Below are 21,260 nucleotides of genomic sequence, written 5' to 3'. Positions count from 1 at the left end.
CCTAGTTATTCTCTTGTAGACACACTCCAATTAATCCATGTTTCTTCTAAAATGTGATTCCATAAATTTCTTTTGTATTATTTTTTGGTTCCACATATTTAACAGATTACTTTCAAAAGTGGTCTCTCTAGGGCTCTAAGGAGGGCTGTCACTTCACTTGTCTTGGACATTCTTTTGATGTCTAAAGTTTCATTTACCTTTTGGGCTGCATGGCCACATTGTTGGCTCATACTAAGCTTAACCAAAATGGTAAGTGTATTTTATGTACGTTGCTGTCAAAGTATCTCTCCCCTGTCCTCTGAGGGCTCCGATTGTCCTTTCAATGGCCTAGGTCTATAATGTTGGTATCATTATTGCCTCTTCTTTCTAGGTGACCCCACGTTATCTAATTAATTGCTAAATCTTATTTCTTTCTCTACAGCTCACTTCTATCCCCTGTTCTGCACACAGACAACCGCCACTCTAGTTTGGGCCCTCATCACCTTCCCACTCCCCTGATCAGCCTTCTAATGGTTATTCCTGCTCTAATCTGTCCTCCACCCAGCTTCCAAAGTGACTTTTCTAAAGCCCAGGTATATCCATGTTTCCTTCCTCAACAAATGCCAGTGGCTTCCTGTTAGCTCCATGGTCATATGTAAAGCCCTTTGGCATTATTACAGCTTCACAACAAAGCCTCTTCCTATTTATCCTGTCTTACTTTCTACTGCCCTTCACACATTCTACTCTCCTGCCAAACTGTCCCATGTACTATTCCTCTCACAGGACTCTTAGCTTTCGTTTTATGCCATTGCACTGGTTTTTCTAATGCCTGGAATGCTTGCCCTTCACACCTTCTGAATCTTAGAATCTCTTGCTTCCTTTAAGACTCAGCTTAAGCAATCCCTTCTTCAGGAGGCCTTTTCTGGTCCCTCTGACTATTACTGTCATACTCTCTAAGCTTCAGCTGCTTTGCGTTGATGTCTTTCTGTCCTTACCTCTACAACATCTTCTGCATCTGATCCTTTCTCTTAGCATCAGCTCCTACCTTAATTCAAACCCTCATTACTTCTCACTTAAAATACTTCAGCAGCTCCTTAATTGGTCTGCCTGCCTCAAGTTTCTCCCCACTTTGTTTCATTCTTCAAACTAATGTCAGAGTGATTTTCTCACAGAAAGACCTGGTCATGCTGTTGTCACACTTAATTAACTCCAGTGGCCCCTATTGTCCTTAGAATGAAATAGAAACGCCTCTGTTTAGCTTTAAAAGCTCTTCACCTTCTTCCCCCAACTTACCTATCCAGCTTCTTTGAACATTACCATCTCTCCTGCACTCTTCAGTCCAACTAAACTGAAGCCTTCTCTGTGTTGTATAGTTGATATTTTACAACTTTTGGAGCATTCTTTTTTCTTTAAATCAAGTCTCATAATCCTGCAAGGTAATATCAGTTCTGAAAATCACACCTCCCCTTATCCCCTGCCCTAGCACCCCTCCCTCCCTCTGATTAGAGAGAGTGTGGAAGGTGGACAGCTGAGAACTCCTCCTAGAGCTTTCTTTTTAAAAGTCACCCAGTACAGCCATCCCATCATTTCCCATCTGGCTGCATGCTTCTGGGCTTTTAACACCATCACCACTCTTCAAGTTCTTTTTTGTGATTGTCTTCTCCCATTAGATTTTTTTTCTTTTTTTTTTCTTTCTTTCTTTTTTTTTTTAGTGAGGCAATTGGGGTTAAGTGACTTGCCCAGGGTCACACAGCTAGTAAGTGTTAAGTGTCTGAGGCCGGATTTGAACTCAGGTACTCCTGACTCCAGGGCCAGTGCTTTATCCACTGCGCCATCTAGCTGCTCCCTCCCATTAGATTTTAAACTCTTGAAGGGTAGGGACTATCTTATTTCTTTTTATTCTCAGTGCTTAGCATGGTACCTGACAAATAGATGCTTAATAGATATTTATTGACTTACTGATATTCATATCCTATAATTCATTCCCCAATTGATAAGCACCCCTTCCGTTTTCAGTTCTTTTCTCACTGCAAAAAGAGCTGCTTGCTATGAATAGTTCTGTATATTTTTAGAGTTTGTTTTGCTCGGGTTTTATCCCTCCCTTAATCTAGCCTCCCTCTTCTTCCTCTCCTTTTCCTTCTTTGTCCCTATTGAGTGAAATCTACTTCTGTATCCAAATGTATGCGTATGTATGTGTGTGTATGTATATATGTATGTTCGTTCATTTGTTTGTATGTATGTGTGTATATTTTCCGCTCCTTTGACCAGTTCAGGTGAGAGTGAGGCTCAAGTGTTAGCCACTCCCTTTATCCCTTCCTTGTTTGTAACACTCCTGGCAGTTTTCATTTGAGGATTTCTTTCAGGAGATGACCAATGATTATTTTTTTCTATTTTTATTTTGTCTAAGAGATCTTGGCAATTTAAAAAAATGATTTCTTGAAAATGTTGCCTAGGCTCTTTTGGACATGACTTTTCAGCTAGTCCAGTGAGTCTTAAATTCTCTCTTTGAGCCGTTTTGCAGGTCATTTCTTTCTTTAAGACACGTATTTTCTTTTATTTTTTCAGTCTTTTGACTATTTAAATTTTTTCCTCATTGACTTATGAAATTATCATCTAATTGTTCTGCGTGCTTAAAATCTCTCCCTGCTCCAATCCTCCACATAACTTTGAGGAGGATGTTTCTAAAGCCTAGGTGTGTCCATGTTGCCTTCCTACTCAGTTAACCCCAGTGGCTCCCTTTTAACTCCATGATCAGATAGAAATCCCTTTATCTTTTAACATTCATTCAGAAATGACAAAGTATACTACTGCTTGTATACATTATGGAATAATTTCCAAATCTTCCTCTCCCAAAACTTTATTCCATTTTATGGGTCCATTTCTGTTTCATATTCTTCTCTGCTTAAATTGATTAAATATGTGAACAAACCAGCCCTTTCTCCCCACTTTATTTCTTCAGATGGCATCCCAATACTCTTAGACACTCAGATCCAAAACTTTGGAATCAGCTTTGTTTTCCCCTCCTAAAACACTCTACATCACTTTATTTTTAAGTCCTGTTGATTCTGTCCCCACAAAGTCTCACATCTGTCTCTTTTTTTTTCCCCACACACACTACTGGCCTCATAGTTAAAGTCCTTTTAACTGGGACCCCTTCTTCCCTTTCTTAGTCCATTCTTTGCTCACTTGCTAAAGCCATCTTCCTGAGGGGCAGGTCAGGCTGTGTTCCCACTGTTTAAACATCTAAGGCCTTTCAGAGTCTGGCTCTATTCTACTCTTTAAGACAATTCACCTTTGTTACCTTCAAGTACTCAACATTCCAGCTCAAATAGACTACTGGCTGTTTCTTGACAGCAGTCTTGTCTCCTGCCTTCCTACAGTTTCACACACTCTCTCTTAGGCTTGTACTCCTTTCTTAGCTCCTGCTGTTCTTACCTTTCTAACAACTGTGTATACACCTTCTCCTGACATTGCCACCATCCTGGTGCAGGCCCTCAATTATTGCAATAGACTTTGTGCTTCAAGGCTTTCTCCACTCCAGCCCATCTTCCACTCAGCTGTATGGTTGATTTTCCTAAAGTACAGTTCTGACCATGTCAGCCCCCATTATCAAACTCCAGCAGCTCCCTGTTTGGCTCCAGGATCAAATATAACATCCTCTCTTGCTTTTAAAGTCCTTTATATCCTGGTCTCTTCCTACTTTTCCAGTCTTCTTAGACAATATTCCTCTCCGTGTACTAGGCAATCCAGTGATACCTCCTCCTTGCTGTTTCTTGTACAGGACCTATACGCCATCTCCTGACTCATTGATTATTCCCCATGACTAGAACTCTCTCCCTTTTTGCCCCTGCCTTCTGGCTTTCTTTAGATTTCAGCCAGAGTCCCACCTTCTGCAAGAAGCCTATCCTGATCTCCTGTTTATGCTAATACCTTCCTTCTGAGAGAATTCCTCAATTTAACCTGTATGTGTCTTGTATGCAGTTGTTTGCCTGTTGTTTTCCCCCAGTAGATTGAGCTCCTTCAGAGCAGGGACAGCTTTTTGCTTTCTTTGTATCCTCATTGCTTAGCACAATGCCTGACACATAGTAGGTAATTACTAAATGCTTTCTGACATGACTACTTGGCTTATTCCCACCTTCCATAGTGTTTCTATTTAAGGCTCAGCTCAGGTGCCACATCTTTGAAGTCTCCCCAGATCTCTCCAACTATCAAAGTATTTTCCCCTCTTCTGGCTTTCTCTTTTGCTTATGCTCCCCATACCTCTATACTTTGGTGTTATGCTTTTATCTCTAGCTATGTAACTATCATTATGCCCCCCTGTCCCCCATAGCAGTAGAAGTAATTTTCTTACATGTAGAGAACATATCATTTTTAAATGTTGTCATTCCATAGATTAATGTAAATTTGTTTTGAGTGGGAATTGTATGTCAAGATAATCTTCTGTTCTTTAGTTTTTCACATAGGCTCTATCTGCCTAAAATTAGTTTCTTATTTTTGCTTGTCCATTGTTTTCTTTCTCTGTCCTTATTACTCATTTCCCTTTCTCATGTATTTCTCTTTGTTAGGGACTAGGAAATAAAGACAAAACCTGACCTCTGAGAGCTACATTTTTTGGCAGGGTTGGGGTGGGAAGTTACAACATATTCATAGACAAGTAAATGCAAAGTTATTTCAGGAGGTTGGGTGGATTGCAGACTAACAGTATCTGGAAAGGCTCAGTACTCAAGCCAGCATGGGCAAGGTTTGGTCATAGTTGGCATGGCTGAACCTTCTGGTCTTCTAGTAGCCCTTTTTGGAGTTTTTTTCTTCCTACATAAAACCTGATTTTTTGGGGTGTCATTCTGAGAATTATATTTTTTTTGTAGAGAGAAAATGATACAGTGATTAGATTTGGTATATTTGGTTTTTTCTATTTATTCTATGAGAGGACTTGTTTTTCCGAGTTAGATTTTTACTCCAAAAAAAATGAACAAAGCAACATTTTTCATTGGAAAATTATAGTATAGAAATGAAAATTGGGCCAGTGAATTTACTTAATGTAGTGTAAGGCAGAATTAAAGTCAGTAAACATTTATTAAGCACCTACTGTATAGACTAGGGGCTGTGCTAGTTAATAAACTCCAACCTTGTATCTTCCTTATGAGCTATACCCTTTTTGTTCTCTGAATTTATATCTTAATTGTCATTCAATATTGACCCAGAGGGCAGAAAATCCTTCTGCTGCTATTATGGTATAATGATTAAAACAATTATTAAAAGATAATTTAAGATTTTTTTCTCTCAAAATTCTCTGATTTTCATTTCCAGCAAATTGGCTGCCTTCAATGATGAGTACCTCAAAATTAGAGATGAATATGAGGAAGCTCAGGATGCCATTGTTAAAGAAATTGTCAACATTTCTTCTGGTAAATATAACACACAACGACACTTGTAATTGTTTGAATATAACAATTTCCTTTAGCAGGAGGAATTTCAGTTTTATACACAGAGTAATTTTTATAACTGTAGTTAATAGTGACTATAACAGTGTTTTATAACACAGTTTTTTGTTTTGTTTTTTGTTTGTTTTTTTAGTGAGGCAGTTGGGGTTAAGTGACTTGCCCAGGGTCACACAGCTAGTAAGTGTTAAGTGTCTGAGGCCGGATTTGAACTCAGGTACTCCTGACTCCAGAGCCAGTGCTCTATCCACTGCGCCATCTAGCTGCCCCATTTTAATAACACAGTGACTATTTAGTTTATGTTAGGTATTAGTAAGAAAAAACCCAAATTTTTAGAAAAACCTAAAATTAGATTGGAGAGAAATTTTAGATGAAATTGACTTTTAGGCAGCTTCCTTTTCAGTAGATTACTCAGTTAAAACTGAAGACATTTGTAGGAGAAAATTGGAACTCTTGTAGAAGAATTACAGGATTTTGTAAAGCAGGTGGGGAAAAAGGTGATACAAGGAATTTTAATTGCCTACTTTACATCTATATAAAAAACTTTTAAATAACAATCAGCACATGCATCAAGACTGTAATTATTGGGAGAACAAAGCATAACCAATAGAGAGTCTCTGTGTTCATGGCTCTTCAGGAAATTAGGAGAAAAGCAAAGATCATCCTTCAGCACATTGGGTTAAGTATCAGTCTCAAATATAGGAAAAGGCCTTGGAAAAGTATCTCATAGCATGAGTGACCTAGATGTGTTGGTGGTCTGCACATTGGAGGATTATCCACATTGATGATACCACATCTCTAGTGGAATAGGAATCTTGAAGCCACCACAGCCTCAGAGGCAGTGTTTAAGATAGTAATTCTTGGACTTAGTTCAAGTCCCAGCTCAGAGCAGAGTAACCCTAGGGGAGGTAGCATGACCTCTAGGCCTTCCATTATCTTGTTTTTAAAATGGAGATAAGATAGTTGGCTTCAAGAGGTTGTTTAAGGAAAGTGCTTAGAAAGCTCTATAGACAGGAAAAGTTTTGAGAGTCACTTAAGCAGATAATATACAACCCTTTAGTTTATATAGTCAAATTCCAGTCCTTTTTAATGTTGTGAGAGTAGAGTGGAAATTTATGTGTCATTTACATAAAGGGAAATTTTTTCAGCCATATATACTGTTCTACAGGGCCTTTGAGCTAAAGATTTGAAGATTCACCAAAGATTTTAAGATTCACTGAAGATTAAATTCTAAGTTATGGTTACTTTGTGATTAAGGAAAGTGGTATCTGTTGGGATCTGTCATTAATATTTGAGTATTATACTAAACAGCAAAATTATACACACTATCTCTGCCTATCTCATCCAGCCTTAAGAATTAAACTTTTATTGAATAGTCTAAAAGGGTAAATAGGGACTTTTTCAATAAGTCAGTAATGTGAAAGGAAGAAAAAAGGGACAACATACTAATTGTTATTCCATTTGGAATGCTTTATGGCTGGGAAAGCGACTGAAGTTGATTTTTAAGTTGTAAGGGCCAAATTTTATATGGGGGAATTAATTGGGCAGCTCGCTGTAATATTGGGGCAAGAAAGGAAATTAACAGCCTCTTTCAGAAAAAACAAAACAGGGTTTATTGATGGGAACAAATTTAAAACACAAGTAAGGTTAATAGAACTAGGGATAAAGAAAAAGGGAATGGGAGAAGGAAAATTATATGACCCGCAATCACACCGCTGCCTGAACTCTGCAGTTCCCAAAGAGGAAACAGCTGTGTCCTGTTTCTCTCCCTCTGTTGTGCCAGAATGAATCTCTCTTCCCTTCTCCTTTCCAGAAACCCCCCTCCCAACAGGAAACCGGCCACACACACACACACACACACACACACACACACACACACACACACAAGCTAATTGGCTGGCAGCCCTGATTGACAGAATTAACAGGCAGCTGTAGAACTGCCAACCCCACTGGCTGCTGGATGCTGAAGGTCACCTGACTGCCCTCACCAGGCTTCTGATCAATGGCAGGGACTTCCCTCATTATAATTTGGCCAGGCCTGTGTAGGCGTCGTCGAGTGGTGATGACATGGGCTGCAGTGCCATGGCGGCAGCCAGTGAATGGAATACCATGCCTTGGAACATCGTGCTGCAACGGAGGGGGTGGCACCTGAGGCCAGCCGGGTGCACTGGGGCTTCTAATTTTAGCCAAAAATGGGGTCATAGAAACCTCAAATCACAATTAATTCCTTACAAAGTGTTATTAAATAGACATTTAATTTATTACACAATGTTTCTGGCAGGATTATTTCCTGAATGTTGATCTTCCTATGAAGCCTGTAAAGTTAGCATTCAATCAGGGTCTTTTTTTGGAAAGTTAAATTAACAGGTTCTTGTTGAGTGTTGACTTTGGATTCTTTTATTTATTTTCATTTTTTAAAAATTTTTTATGTTTAAAGAAAGTATTTTCGTTGGTCTTAACTGGATATACTTTCTTTTTTTCTTAAATTTTTCTTTGATATCTTTTGTTTTTACATCTTTACTTTGAAATCCCTCTCCCATCCCTTTGTGGAGTGCTGTCCTTTCTAACAAAGATTAGAAAAAGCAGTTTGGTAAAACTCATCAACACAGCAACCAAGTCTGTTCTTTTATGCAGCATTTTGCACCTCTACAAAAAAGACAGGGAAGTATACATCTTCTCATCTCTTTTGAGGCCAAGTTTGAGTTTCTGTCTTTTTTTGTTGTTCTTTCAATGTACATTGCTTGTAGTCATTGCGTAGCTGGGCTTCTCAGAATCCTTCATGTTTTATTTTATGGTACAATAATATTCCACTTCATTAATGTTTATTAACCAATATCCAAAGTTTGTTTTTTCATTTAAACTTAAGATACCCCACCCCCATGATAATGGTCTCTAGTACCCTATTAGTTAGAGGTAGCTAGACTTGGAGTCAGGAAGACCTGGGAGCAAGTCATGGAGTCTCTGATTTCCCCCAGAAAACTTAAATGAAGAAGTTTGGACTATCTGGACTTTAATGCCCCTTCTAGCTCTTTGATATCCTTCCTCCCCCCTCTCTTCACTCCCCCCCTTTTCCCCCCTTCCCCTTCCTTCTTTCTCTTGCCCCTCCTTCCTTCCCCTTTCTCTCCTTCTACCCCCTAGTGCTTAGAAAATACCCTTTTCCCTCCACCTCTTTCAAAGTTCTCTTCCTTACAGACAGAGCTCAGGAGTCATGACATCTATTAAGTCTTTACTTATTCCTCTACCTCAAAGTGATTTTACTCTCTTTAGATTTTCCTAAGGAGATTGGATTCTTATGCCCCCAAACACTTTACCTTATATTACAGTGCTTATCTTTGTGCATTTATGTGACAGCAATAATAGGAGTTAATCCCCCTTTGAGGACGGTGATTTTATTTTTCACCTTTTTATCTCTAGTTTATTTATTGTAATAAATGTTTGTTGATTGAATCAGAAGGAGTGCTCAGATTGATGAGATACTGGGCTGAGGCATGTAATAGTAATTATCACAAAATTTTTTAATGTTTTGGAATTCGTACATTAGCAAATGTTGAGAGAGAGAGGGAGGGAGAGAGGGGGGCTGGGAAGAAGGAGAGAGGGAGAGATCTCTTTCCCTAAGTGGGCAACAGATGAGTTTAATTTTAAATTTCAGATTAATTTTTAGTTTTTTAAAAAAAATTAAGTTCCATTATATAGTAAATAGGATAATTGATTAGTTTGTACATTACTTATATAATGTATATACATTTAGAAATGCAAATTGAACTCAGATTGCAACAATTATATTTCCTTTCTTGCTTTATTGTCATGTTCTGTATTCATGATTAAACTTTTTTTGAGGGGGTGGTGTTTGTTTTTTATTATACAGGCTACGTGGAACCGATGCAGACACTTAATGATGTATTAGCTCAACTAGATGCAATTGTCAGTTTTGCACATGTATCAAATGGAGCCCCTGTTCCATATGTACGTCCAGTCATTTTGGAAAAGGGACAAGGAAAAATCATTTTGAAGGGTTCCAGACATGCTTGTGTTGAAGTTCAAGATGAAGTTGCATTTATTCCCAATGACATTAACTTTGAGAAAAATAAGCAGATGTTCCACATTATTACTGGTAAAAAGTTGCATTATTTCTGGTTTCTTGGGGGGTTTTTTTGTTTGTTTTTTTGAAAAAATTTACTAACTTAAAACATTTCTTTGGGAAATTAGATATTAAGAAAATTGTAGTTCTTGACATTTGAAGAAAAGCATATAAATATAATATATAAATATAAATAGTTCATTGTCATCTTGAAATACTGTTTTAAAATAGTTTGTAGCAAAATATTTTGCATACCTGTAGAATTCTTGTTTCAGGGTGTTCAGGTATTTACAAATTCCATACCTCTGACCTCAAAATATTTTTGTGAACTAGTGTTTTGTTTAACTAAGATATTAATTCTCCCTTTCCGCTTTATAGCATAGGGGAATGATAAACATGCTGTCTCAAATTACTGATAAAAGGGTTGAGCAGGATCTTGAGGACACAGCTCTTGGGGCAAACTGCCTGACTCCATGGCTGTTCTTCGGGGTTGGTCATTAAACCAGTTCTGCATCCAGATAGATCATACCTCCCCACAAGAAGAATGGGAGAGCCTTTATCAGATGTGTTGTTGAAATTCAGCGCTGTCTTGAGCGTTTTCTTGATCTGTCATTTTAATTAAGGTGTGCAACAAGTAGGTCTCTTCATGAATATGTTCTGGTACATAAAGACAATCTCAGTGGAAATTGAGATGCCATTTCTTCATCTCCAGTCTAAGGATACCTCTCCTATTCTCTATTATTTTTCATTTCTTTTTTTTTTTTTTTTAAAGTGAGGCAATTGGGGTTAAGTGACTTGCCCAAGGTCACACAGCTAGTAAGTGTTAAGTGTCTGAGGCCGCATTTGAACTCAGATACTCCTGAATCTAGGGCCAGTGCTCTATCTACTGCGCCACCTAGCTGCCCCCTCTTTATTATTTTTTAAAGGAAAAGGCATAGTTTCCAACAATCAGTTTGGGGTTTATGCTCTATTTAGGCTCAGGTCTGTAGATTTCCTATGTATTTTGAAGAAGTAGGTCCTTATCCATTTACATAAAGAACATTCTTTAATTATCCTTGGTCAGTGATCACAGTGTTACTTCTCTGTTCAGTCTTTCCATTTTTTTTTTTTAAAGAGAGGCAATTGGGGTTAAGTGACTTGCCCAGGGTCACACAGCTAGTAAGTGTTAACTGTCTGAGGTCGGATTTGAACTCAGGTCCTCCTGAATCCAGGGCCGGTGCTCTATCCACTGCGCCACCTAGCTGCCCCCAGTCTTTACATTTTTAAGATGTTTTTTGGGGGGTGGGTGGGATGGGGGGGGGCAATGACGGTTATGTGACTTGCCCAGGGTCACACACAGCTAGTAAGTGTCAAGTGTCCGGGGCCGGATTTGAACTCAGGTCCTCCTGAATCAAAGGCAGGTGCTTTATCCATTGTGCCACCTAGCTGCCCCACATTTTTAAGATGTTAGAAAAATTCTGTATGACTTTCTAGACTAGCTAAATTATAGAATACTCTCTCTAGAGTACAGCTAGTGAGAGACCATTCTTTAAGTCAGACATGGACTTCAGATGATGATACCACCTGCATATTTTATAATGTTGCTCCAATGGCAGAGAACTTGGAACTAGTCATTGGTCAGCTTTTTGTTGTACGTCTAGAATTCCCAGTCAGCCTGACTTCTGTGTATTATCTCCCTACCTCACAATTTTCAGTTATTTATATTTTTTTTAGTAATTCTTAATATGTTCTGTGTATTAGTAGCAGGACATAAGCACCATTTTACTTTTAACTTTTGTTTTCAGGCCCCAATATGGGAGGTAAATCAACATACATTCGTCAAACTGGAGTAATAGTTCTGATGGCTCAGATTGGCTGTTTTGTACCATGTGAGTCAGCAGAAGTGTCCATTGTGGATTGTATCTTGGCTCGAGTTGGAGCAGGTGATTGTCAACTGAAAGGTGTGTCTACCTTCATGGCAGAAATGCTAGAGACGGCTTCTATTCTCAGGTAAAGAGATTCTGATTCTGGTTTAATTTTTTTTTAAAGATGGAAATATGAGGGAATACTACAGGCATAAAGGGAAACAAAGTTTAGCTCCAGGTCGTCCTGTCCTAAGTATTCACCTCAAGTACCACACTTGATCGCTGTTCTCCTGCCTTAGAGGCCTACACAAATCCCTGTGCCCTTAGTTCTGCTCAGAGGAGTTTGAGGGTTTTCTGAACGAAACCTAGTTACCACATTGTTCTTACTTAATGACTCACGGAAAAGTAAAACAAACAAAGCTTCAAATAGATTTATGTTCTATCCCTGACTTCTCTGTGTTTCTGTATGGCAGACCCTGAGGCACCTCTTACCCTCTGGGCTGTCCTGTCCCCTCTCCCAGGTGGAATAAAGGGTTATTTTGCCATAAATATATAAACTCACACCCATCTATTTTAAAAGCCTCTTTGAAGGTACAGCTTAAAACAGCTGTCTGAATTTATTTCATCAAGTAACTGAATTTTTTCTAGGTTTTAAAGAATCTTTTCTTTGGTCTTTATTATTATCGTGAAGATACAGTAGTTTTGAAATTGCATTGAGTGGTTTGTGTTGAGTTTCAGACTTTCTGGTATTAGCTTTCAGGGACATGCCAGTTATTGTTTCTCTTTGGATTTTCTCACTGCTCTGTTTTAGTCTTGATGTTAGGTCTACCTGGAATACCTTCCCCTGTTCTATTCAGCTCTCCAGATACCACCTATCTCTTAAGACCCTGCCCCAATTTTGTCACTTGTAGGAGGGTTTTTGTTTTTATTTTTAATAATTCAAACTTCAAGTTGCATCTCTTTTCTCTGAGCCATTTTCATTTATTTTCTGTGCCTTTCATTTGGCAGTGAACATGCTGTCTTGACACTGTTGTCCTCTTAACTCTTACTTTTCATGTGTTTATCATGTCTCCCCAACTAAATGGTAAGTTTCCTGTGGGTAGGCATCATCATAATGCTTCTTTGTATGCACTATTGGGTCTTTCATATTGAAGTATTGGCCTTGCTCAAAACTATATTATGGAAAAAGTATAATTTTATTTTTTAGGTCTGCAACCAAAGACTCCCTGATAATCATCGATGAGTTGGGAAGAGGGACTTCTACCTATGACGGATTTGGCTTAGCATGGGCTATTTCGGAGTATATTGCCACTAAAATAGGTGCCTTCTGTATGTTTGCTACTCATTTTCATGAACTGACGGCATTGGCTGACCAGTTGCCAACAGTGAATAATCTACATGTTTCAGCATTGACTACTGATGAGACATTAACTATGCTCTATCAAGTGAAGAAAGGTGAGATTGTATTAATGTCTATGGCACAGCTTGTATGTCCTGTGTGACTGGGGAATTCACTGTCTATGAGCTCATCAATAACTGTCTGGTCTTTTCCAAGAAAATATGAAGTTGAGTTGTTTTGGAGTAGTCAGTCAATTAGTAAACATTTATTAAGCACCTACTATGTTCCAGGCATTGTGCTAAGCACTGGGGATACAAAAAGGCAAAAGGCAGTCTCTGCCCTTAGGAGTTTACATTCTTCTGAGAAAGGCAAAAAGCAAACAAACATGTACGATCAAGCTATATGCAGGATTAATGGAAAGTAATGAAAGGAGGACCTGACAGAGCCCTAATTCATCTACCCTCCCCCTTATATCAGAGCAAGAATAGCACCCCCAGAATATCAGAAATTGTTTCACAATATCCCTTATCAAAGTATTTCTAGTAGACTATAAGATCCTTATGAGCAGACTGTTTTGTTTTTGACTTTGTATTGCTGGTGCTTACTTTATGCTGCCTAATGTTGGTATATAATAGGCACTTAATTGTTTCTTGAATTTAAGTGAATTTCAAGTTTTCATTTGAATTACGTTTTGAATAACCACAGATCTTACACTGTCAGATTTAGAGGTTGAAAGCTGCTCTTTTGGAGTGAATATTTAGACTTACCCCTGGTCTTTGTTTCCATGATACTTTAACATTCTTTGATTGATTTAAAGCTGCAGAAAGGTAAAGAAATGACTGAAATTATTTTACACCTATCTCTTAGTGAATAACTTGCCCTTTGTATGTTAGTTATTCTTTCAGTAAAAGTTGTCATCTCTGAGATATTACCTAATAACATCGCCAAATGAAGTTAATATGGCAGATTATACTTTAAAGTTTTATTGTTTGTAACTAATATGGAAATGTTTTGCATGACTTCACAGTTTTCGATGAGGGGGGTAGAGAGGGAGGGAATTTTTTGCAACCAACATTTTATTTTATTTTTTCCAGTTACATGTAAAGGTAGTTTTCAACATTCGTTTTCATAAGATTTAGAGTTCCAAATTTTTCTCCCTCTCTCCCTTTCCTGCCCCCTCCACAAGATAGCAGCCAATCTGATAGAGGTTATATATGTACAATCCACAAGTACTTTTTTTTTTTTAAGTCTGTGTTCAATCAATGTCAGTTCTTTCCCTGGAAGTGGATAGTATGCTTCATCATTAGCCCTTTGGGATTGTCTTGTATCATTGCATTGCTGAGAGTAGTCAAGTCATTCACAATTGCTCATAGAACAATACTGCTGTCACTGTGCACAGTGTCCTCCTGGTGCTGCTCATTTCACTATACATCAGTTCATCAGTCTTTCCAGGTATTTCTGAAATCATTCTGTTTGTCATTTCTTATAGCACAATAATATTCCATTACAATCATACACCACAGCTTGTTCAGTCATTCCCCAATTGATGGACATTCCTTTGATTTTCAGTTCCTTAAAACAATACTGATATTACTGTATAGAATGCTCTCTTGTTTGCAGTCATTTCATTCTTCATTATTCCATGTAGATCTCTCCATGCTCTTCTAAAATCATTGAGCTCATCATTTCTTATAGCAGAGTAATAATAGTCTGTCATGAATACGTACCACAATTTGTTTAGCCATTCCCCCAACTGATGAGCATCCCTGTGATTTCCAGTTCTTTGCCACTACAAAAAGAGCAACTACAAATATTTTAGAACATATAGGTTCTTTTCCTTTTCCCCTAATCGTCTTGGAAAACAATCCTAAGAGTGGTATTGCTGGGTCAGAGGGTATAGGCAATCTAATAACTCTTTGGGCATAATTCCATATCTCTCTTCAAAATGGTTGGATTGGGGGCAGCTAGGTGGCGCAGTGGATGGAGCACTGGCCCTGGATTCAGGAGTACCTGAGTTCAAATCCGGCCTCAGACACTTGACACTTACCATAGCTATGTGACCCTGGGCAAGTCACTTAACCCCCACTGACCCGCAAAAACAAAACAAAACAAAACAAAGAAAATGGTTGGATTAACTCACAGATCCACCAACAATGAATTAAGGCTCCAATTTTCCACAATGCTAAGTAAATTTGAAGAAGAAAAAACAAAAGAAAGAAATAAAAAAAGCAATATAAATTTTTTAAAAAAGCTTTGTTGTTTACATATTCACCAGTCTTCAGAGTAATTGCTTCCTGATTCAAGTGCAGTGCCCTCCCCACTTTGCCCTGGTTTCTCTCCCAGGCTTGTGACATGGGCTGGTAATTTATTTAGTTCAGTATATTAGTATCCTCCTCCTTGACATGAGGATGCTACAAACTAGGTCTTCATAAAGTGTTTTGTAGAAACATTGGTTGAATGAATACAAATGAGCTCTTTTCTCTGGGTGTTTGCTTAGTGCAGTTTTAGTGCTCAAGTAAAGATTTGGTGGTGTTTCTTATCCTCTGATTCATTGTTTTCAATGGTAATATGAATGCCAAGTCATAATCACCTGAGCCTTCTAGTGGAAGCTTAATTAAAAGCTCATTTATACTTTGGTCAGAATCATTTGCCAAGTATTTTTTAATGTATAGTGTGATTTTTCTAATGATACATGAAGAAGGATTAATTCTAGTTCTGTAAGCTCTGTTTTACCCCTCTGGTTTCTTGCAGGTGTCTGTGATCAGAGTTTTGGGATTCATGTTGCGGAGCTTGCTAATTTTCCTAAACATGTAATAGAGAATGCCAAGCAAAAGGCTCTGGAACTAGAGGAATTCCAGCATTTTGGAAAACCTCAAGAATCTGAAGAAACAGAACCAGCAGCCAAGAGGTGCTACCAAGAAAGAGAGGTTTGTCGATTTGTAGATGTAGTTATTTAAGCTGATGAGCCTAACTGCACAGTAAGATTCATCAGCATCACCGGGATACCACCACACCATAATGCACGATTATTTCTACTATAAGGTATTTCAGTGAATAATAATTAGCTTCTATAGAATCTGCTTTATTAGCAATAGACCAAGTATTTATTAAGCACTTAACTATGTGCTAGGCAATGTCCTAAGGACTGAGGACACAGAAAACAAGCATAAAAGACAGTCTCTACCTTCAGGGAGCTCATGTTCTAATAGGGCAGATGGAAAAGTGGCCTGGGGAGAGGAGAGAGAGCATTTGGGCAAGGCTGCTCACAAGAAAGTATGCAGGTCCAGAGAGTGGAGTGAGTGGGGCTGGAACCCTTCAGGAAAGGGCAGTCCTCACTTTTCTCATTCTGACATCCATCCGTCTGTCTATCTCTCTGTCTCTCTGTCTATTTCTGTTCAGAAGAAGAAAATGCAAAGAGGAAAACTTCAGAAGTGGAGAAACATGGTACACTTTTGCATTGATCTAAGTAGGAGTTGGATAAACATTAGAAGTGAATGGCACAAATCGGTGTTGATGATACACCTTAAGGATGAAACATCAGCTTCTTACATTCTATTGAGGGAATCATCGTGTACATAGAAAAGTACCTGTGACATTTGTACAGAATAAATGCCAGGTCATGGGGAGGTGACATGGGAAGGGAGTTGGACCACCGGTGTCAGCTCTGCAGATGCTGGAGGCCGACATCTGCCTGAGGCACCAGTAAGGGTGCTTAAAGAGGACTAAGTCAGGCGGCTTTCCCTAAAGGTGCTGATCATGGTTGGGTGAGGAAACAAAACTGCCTAGTAAACTCTCTTTACCAACATTAGGTGTAATCCCTCCACACTTTAGTAGAGAGGCTTACAAAAATATTCATCACTTGTGAGCAAACCTTTTGGAAATAATAAACTTTTGGGGGGCGGGTGCAGGGCAGTGAGGGTTAAGTGACTTGCCCAGGGTCACACAGCTAGTGTCAAGTGTCTGAGGCCTAATTTGAACTCAGGCCCTCCTGAATCCAGGGCTGGTGCTTTATCCACTGAGCCACCTAGCGGCCCCCAATAAACCTTTTTGAACTTGGGCAGAGTGATCCTCTGACATATACTCTGTTGCCAGACCAATACTTGAAACTGTACTGGTGTGAAGGATCCTGTCAAGGCTATAGCTTATTAATACAGCTTTAGAGAATCCAATAGTTATCTGTGTGGCCCTTTGAGAAATGTTCTAGCGTTGATAACAGCATGGTTTTCATGGAGAAGAGGCTGATCTTGAGCTAGAACTTAGAGGATAGGAAGAATTTGGATACACAGGAGGATAGCAGAATGTCCCAGGCTTCATGAATGGAAAATCACTCTCTACACACACACACACACACACACACACACACACACACGTCCTCAAAGAGCTTTTGTTGTTGTATCTATCAGTATTTAGCACATTCAAAATTAAAATACCTTGATATGATGATAATATTTTTCACCTGGTACATCTCCTGGAAGAGTCTCAGGGATTTTTAGGGTGTCCAGACCACACTTTGAGAACTGTTGTCTTATGTTTTCAAGTAAACTAATAATGAAAATAACTGGGAGGATCTTAGTTTTAGTTTTTGGCTAAATTAAGGAACGTATTTTTTGTGATATCCTTTCGCTTGGTACAATTTTAGTTTTTGCCCACTAAGTTTTATTCTTACATGTTCAGATGTTATTATCTTGATGGGTAATGTAATAGAGTATTATTATAGAATTATAATTCAAGCCATTGTGTTCAGATTTATGACTTTGTTTCTATAGGTAGGGACATGATACACATCAGAATTCCTTCATATTAGAATGAGATAAGAGACATTGGATGTTATTCACACTCACACATCCTGTAGCTAAACCTGGATGTTCTGGTTAATTGAAATGCATTTCAAATATTCTGTTTTTAATAGCAACAGGAGTGGTATGAAATAGATGTAGTTGCTTTTTTTTGCACCTGGGACCTTGCTTCTCAGATGTAGTGCATCAATAATAGTTGTTCCTTTGTGAAGGAAGGAGTTTTTTATTTTCTTCAATAATTTCTGGTGCTCTGTACCTCCTATAGATGAAGAAATAGAAATAGCCTCCTTTTCTTTGCATTAGTGTGCTGCATTAGGGATCTTAGATTTAGCACTCAAAGAGACCCTCCCTAACTTCCTCCTGGTCATATAATTAGCAAATGACAGATTTGGGCTTCCTCAGGGTTTTCTGACTCCCAATCAAGTCTCCTCTCATGACAGTTCTTTGGGGGGGGGGGCAGTTGGAGTTAAGTGACTTACCCAAGGTCACATAGCTAGTAAGTGTCAAGTGTCTGAGGCCGGATTTGAACTCAGGTCCTCCTGACTCCAGATCCCGTCCTCTATCCACTGTGCCACCTAGATGCCCCCATGACAATTCTTTGCCTGGAAACTATCAAAGAAAATGTAGTCTTTATGCCATACTTGCTTTTCAAATGTACCTGTAACCTGAAGACATTGAGCTTGTTAAGAGACCCAGGACTAGCACCAGCACGGATTTTCGTTAGAAAATGAGTAGTTTGGTATTAAATTTTAATGAAACATGGTTTGGAAAAGATATTTTAAAGTCTAATTGTGTTCTTTTTTTTTTCCTTTTTCAGCAAGGTGAAAAAATAATTCAAGCATTTTTGGCCAAAGTAAAGGAATTGCCCTTTGCAGAAATGTCTGAGGAAGGCATCAGAACCAAATTAAAACAACTGAAGGCTGAAGTGCTATCACAAAATAATAGTTTTGTGAATGAAATCATTTCACGGTTAAAAGTTACTCCATGAAAAATTCCACAGTGGAATGAACGGATTTTGTAGATTTTTTTTTTTAATTGTAGAAAGTCCCCACTGTTTATGTGCTGTTGCTTTTGTATGGTTTTGTACTTTCCCCATGGTGTTTAGAAATGGATGCACACAAATTATTGAATAAAACTTTAGTATTATGTTTCTTTAAATCATTTGTTTCGATAACTATTTGAAAAATGAAAGTTTTATAGAGGAATTTAATTAGAACTGGAAGGGGATTCCTAGTCTTGCTTCTTCATTACAGAGGGGAAGGTTGGGTACACAGATTGTTGAATTATCCAAATACAGAAAACACTACCCCTACCCTGTGTGAACAAGATACATGGTACCAGGCACTACTGCCCAGGGGCCAGAGTGGGACAGACTGTTAGCCCTCAAGGCAAAACATTCTAAATGCTTTTCAGACAACCAGGAAAATGATTTGACTGTAGATCGCATATAATGGTGTTAATGACTTCTTGCAATGATTTTTGTTTTGGGCAGTAAAATATAGACCATGTGGTCCTGGGAAGAGCACATGAGGTTTAAAGAGTCATCAGAATCATACTTTAGTTCAATGTAAACTTTTCTAAAAGACGATTGATACATACTAATGAGCACCGAAACACAGACATGAACTTCCAGTTATGTAAAGAGATGATAACTAGTTGGCCCTTTCAGTAGACACCAGGTGGTAAATATCTAACCAGCCCCTGGCACAGATGGTCCGTCCCTCAGGATTAAAGAAACAAGTAGCACACGGTCTTTATCGACTTGTAGCATATTGGAGCAGAGAATGATACTTAGATATACTCTTATAGCTCCTCCATTTTACAGATAAGGAGATAAACCCAGAGAGGTTAAGAGATGTGCTTAATGGCACACAGTGAGTCCATGGCTGAATCGGCACTTAGAACCAGAGTTCTTTCCATAGGACAATGCTGCTTCTTAAAGTACATGTTTTCTGCTCCAATCTAAACACTGGTTAATCAGTTTCCAACTGAGTAAACGGCCTCTACTTCCACTATCAGTTTTCCAGGTTTTAAAAACTTAAATGAAGTTGGCCTGTAGACATATACGATAGATCCCTACTGCCTGCCTTTTGCCATTACTGACTTCTTTTTTTTAATCATAAAAGTATTATATTATTTTGTAGATAGTTTTCAACACTTGTTTTTATAAGATTTCTAGTTCCAAATTTGTCTCTCTCTCTTCCTTACCCCCTCCCTAAAACAGCAAGTAATCTGACATAGGTTATATATGTACAATCACATTAAACATATTTCTGCATTAGTCCATTACTAACTTCTAGCAGAGAGTGAGCAGACACTATTTTGCTATTTAGGAGCAGTATGGGTTGAAGGTATAGAGTTAGGCTGATTTTATGGCCACAATGGGACTTGTTGATTGGTTGATAGATTTTCTATGGACTTAATTTTCCATGTTCTCCTTTCACGGTATTAACTGTGAATGATGCTAACATTGAAATTACTATCTGGCTAGTGTAAGCTATGTAACTGGAGAATAGGGCACACTTGTAAATAATGTATTTTTTTTTTAATTTGGAAAAATTGTACTTCTGAAAGGCAGAGTTGACTGATCAGTATACATGCAAAAGGCGATGGATGAGAAGTTTGAGCTTAAAATTCTATTTAAATAATCTGTCTCTTGGTGGTGACAAAAGGAGTGTTGTTTAGATCACTCTGAGTGAAAACATGGTTAAAATTAAAATCATCTTGCAGCTTTAATTGCTGGTGCTCAAAAAAATGTGGTGCTTTGATTCCAAGGACAAAATTTGCAATGCAGCAAGCTCTGGTAAATCAACCTGCTTTCAGCTCTATAAAGAAGATTTAGTATCTAGTTTTGAGACACTTTGAAAATGAAAGGCATATAATGGACCTGCTTAAAACCTTCCCTAGACCCAAGCTTTATTTATTTTGTGAATATGCTAATGAGTCAACTCAGGCCTTCAATTATAATGGGTACTTTATATTGGAATCACATATGTAAAACAGAAGATTTCCCAATTTGTGACCTTGTCTTGGACAGCTTGTGTTTTATTTTAATTGTAATGTACTTCAAGCTCCCCCCAGCACCATCTGCAATAACAACAGAATGGCACCCAAAATACAGATGTTATTCAAGATTCAGAACTAAACTGTGCTGTTATTACCAAGAAGGCTGGGGACCATTTGCCATAATCTTTGAGAAAAGACTTTTTTTTGCTCATTCACATTACGGTGTTTTCAGAAACTTGGCACTGAGGTTCCATTAGAGATGCAGTATCTTTTTGTAATTGGTGTTCTCTGCTTTTCTCTCCCTTTCTTCCTTAAAGATGCTATTTAGAGAGAAAATATCTTTTGGGCAAAAGAGACCTTTGTTACAAAGCACATCTACAAAAATCGTGTTTTGAGGCACTCTATTTGGGGACAATTTTTTCTTGTTGTCTCAGAGTTCCATATATATTAAAATACCTTGTGAGGCCTCTTGAGTGTTAAATGCATCTTCTCTTCATGGTCTTTCTACATTTAACCTTTTTGTGAAATGGCTTTTCTCTATAAATTGTGTTTCTCTGCTGATTCAGGAATTTCTTGTTATTTTTGCTTGTTAGTTGTATTCTTTGGATGAAATGGTATGTATAATGTGAAGGATTTCCTAGCCCTAGGGCTTTGGGTGAAATGGACTCTGCTTCCTGGAGAGCTTCCTTTTCTGAACTGGTTCAGTCCCTCCCTGCTCAGAAGGCCTGTCTGTACCTTGGGCCCCAAACCTCCAGGTACTTAAACCTAATTGCCAATTCC

At 38.3% G+C, this 21,260-nt stretch overlaps 1 protein-coding gene across 1 annotated transcript in view; it reads left to right on the top strand.

Annotated features, from left to right (window-relative positions):
* The window catches only part of MSH2 (mutS homolog 2), a 79,178-nt gene extending 58,147 nt beyond the window's left edge, over nt 1–21,031 (top strand). Inside the window, exons 11-16 of the mRNA XM_043989077.1 lie at nt 5,287–5,384; nt 9,283–9,528; nt 11,280–11,484; nt 12,547–12,794; nt 15,430–15,605; nt 18,292–21,031. Coding sequence (XP_043845012.1) covers nt 5,287–5,384; nt 9,283–9,528; nt 11,280–11,484; nt 12,547–12,794; nt 15,430–15,605; nt 18,292–18,462 — 1,144 coding nt within the window. The 3' untranslated portion in view covers nt 18,463–21,031. The remainder of the gene's footprint in view (nt 1–5,286; nt 5,385–9,282; nt 9,529–11,279; nt 11,485–12,546; nt 12,795–15,429; nt 15,606–18,291) is intronic.
* The last annotated feature ends 229 nt before the right edge of the window (nt 21,032–21,260 follow it).

Source organism: Dromiciops gliroides, chromosome 2 (assembly GCF_019393635.1).
Source record: "Dromiciops gliroides isolate mDroGli1 chromosome 2, mDroGli1.pri, whole genome shotgun sequence".
NCBI lineage: Eukaryota > Metazoa > Chordata > Mammalia > Microbiotheria > Microbiotheriidae > Dromiciops > Dromiciops gliroides.
Note: the sequence above shows the minus strand (reverse complement) of the source record. Positions and strands in the feature narration are given on the sequence as shown.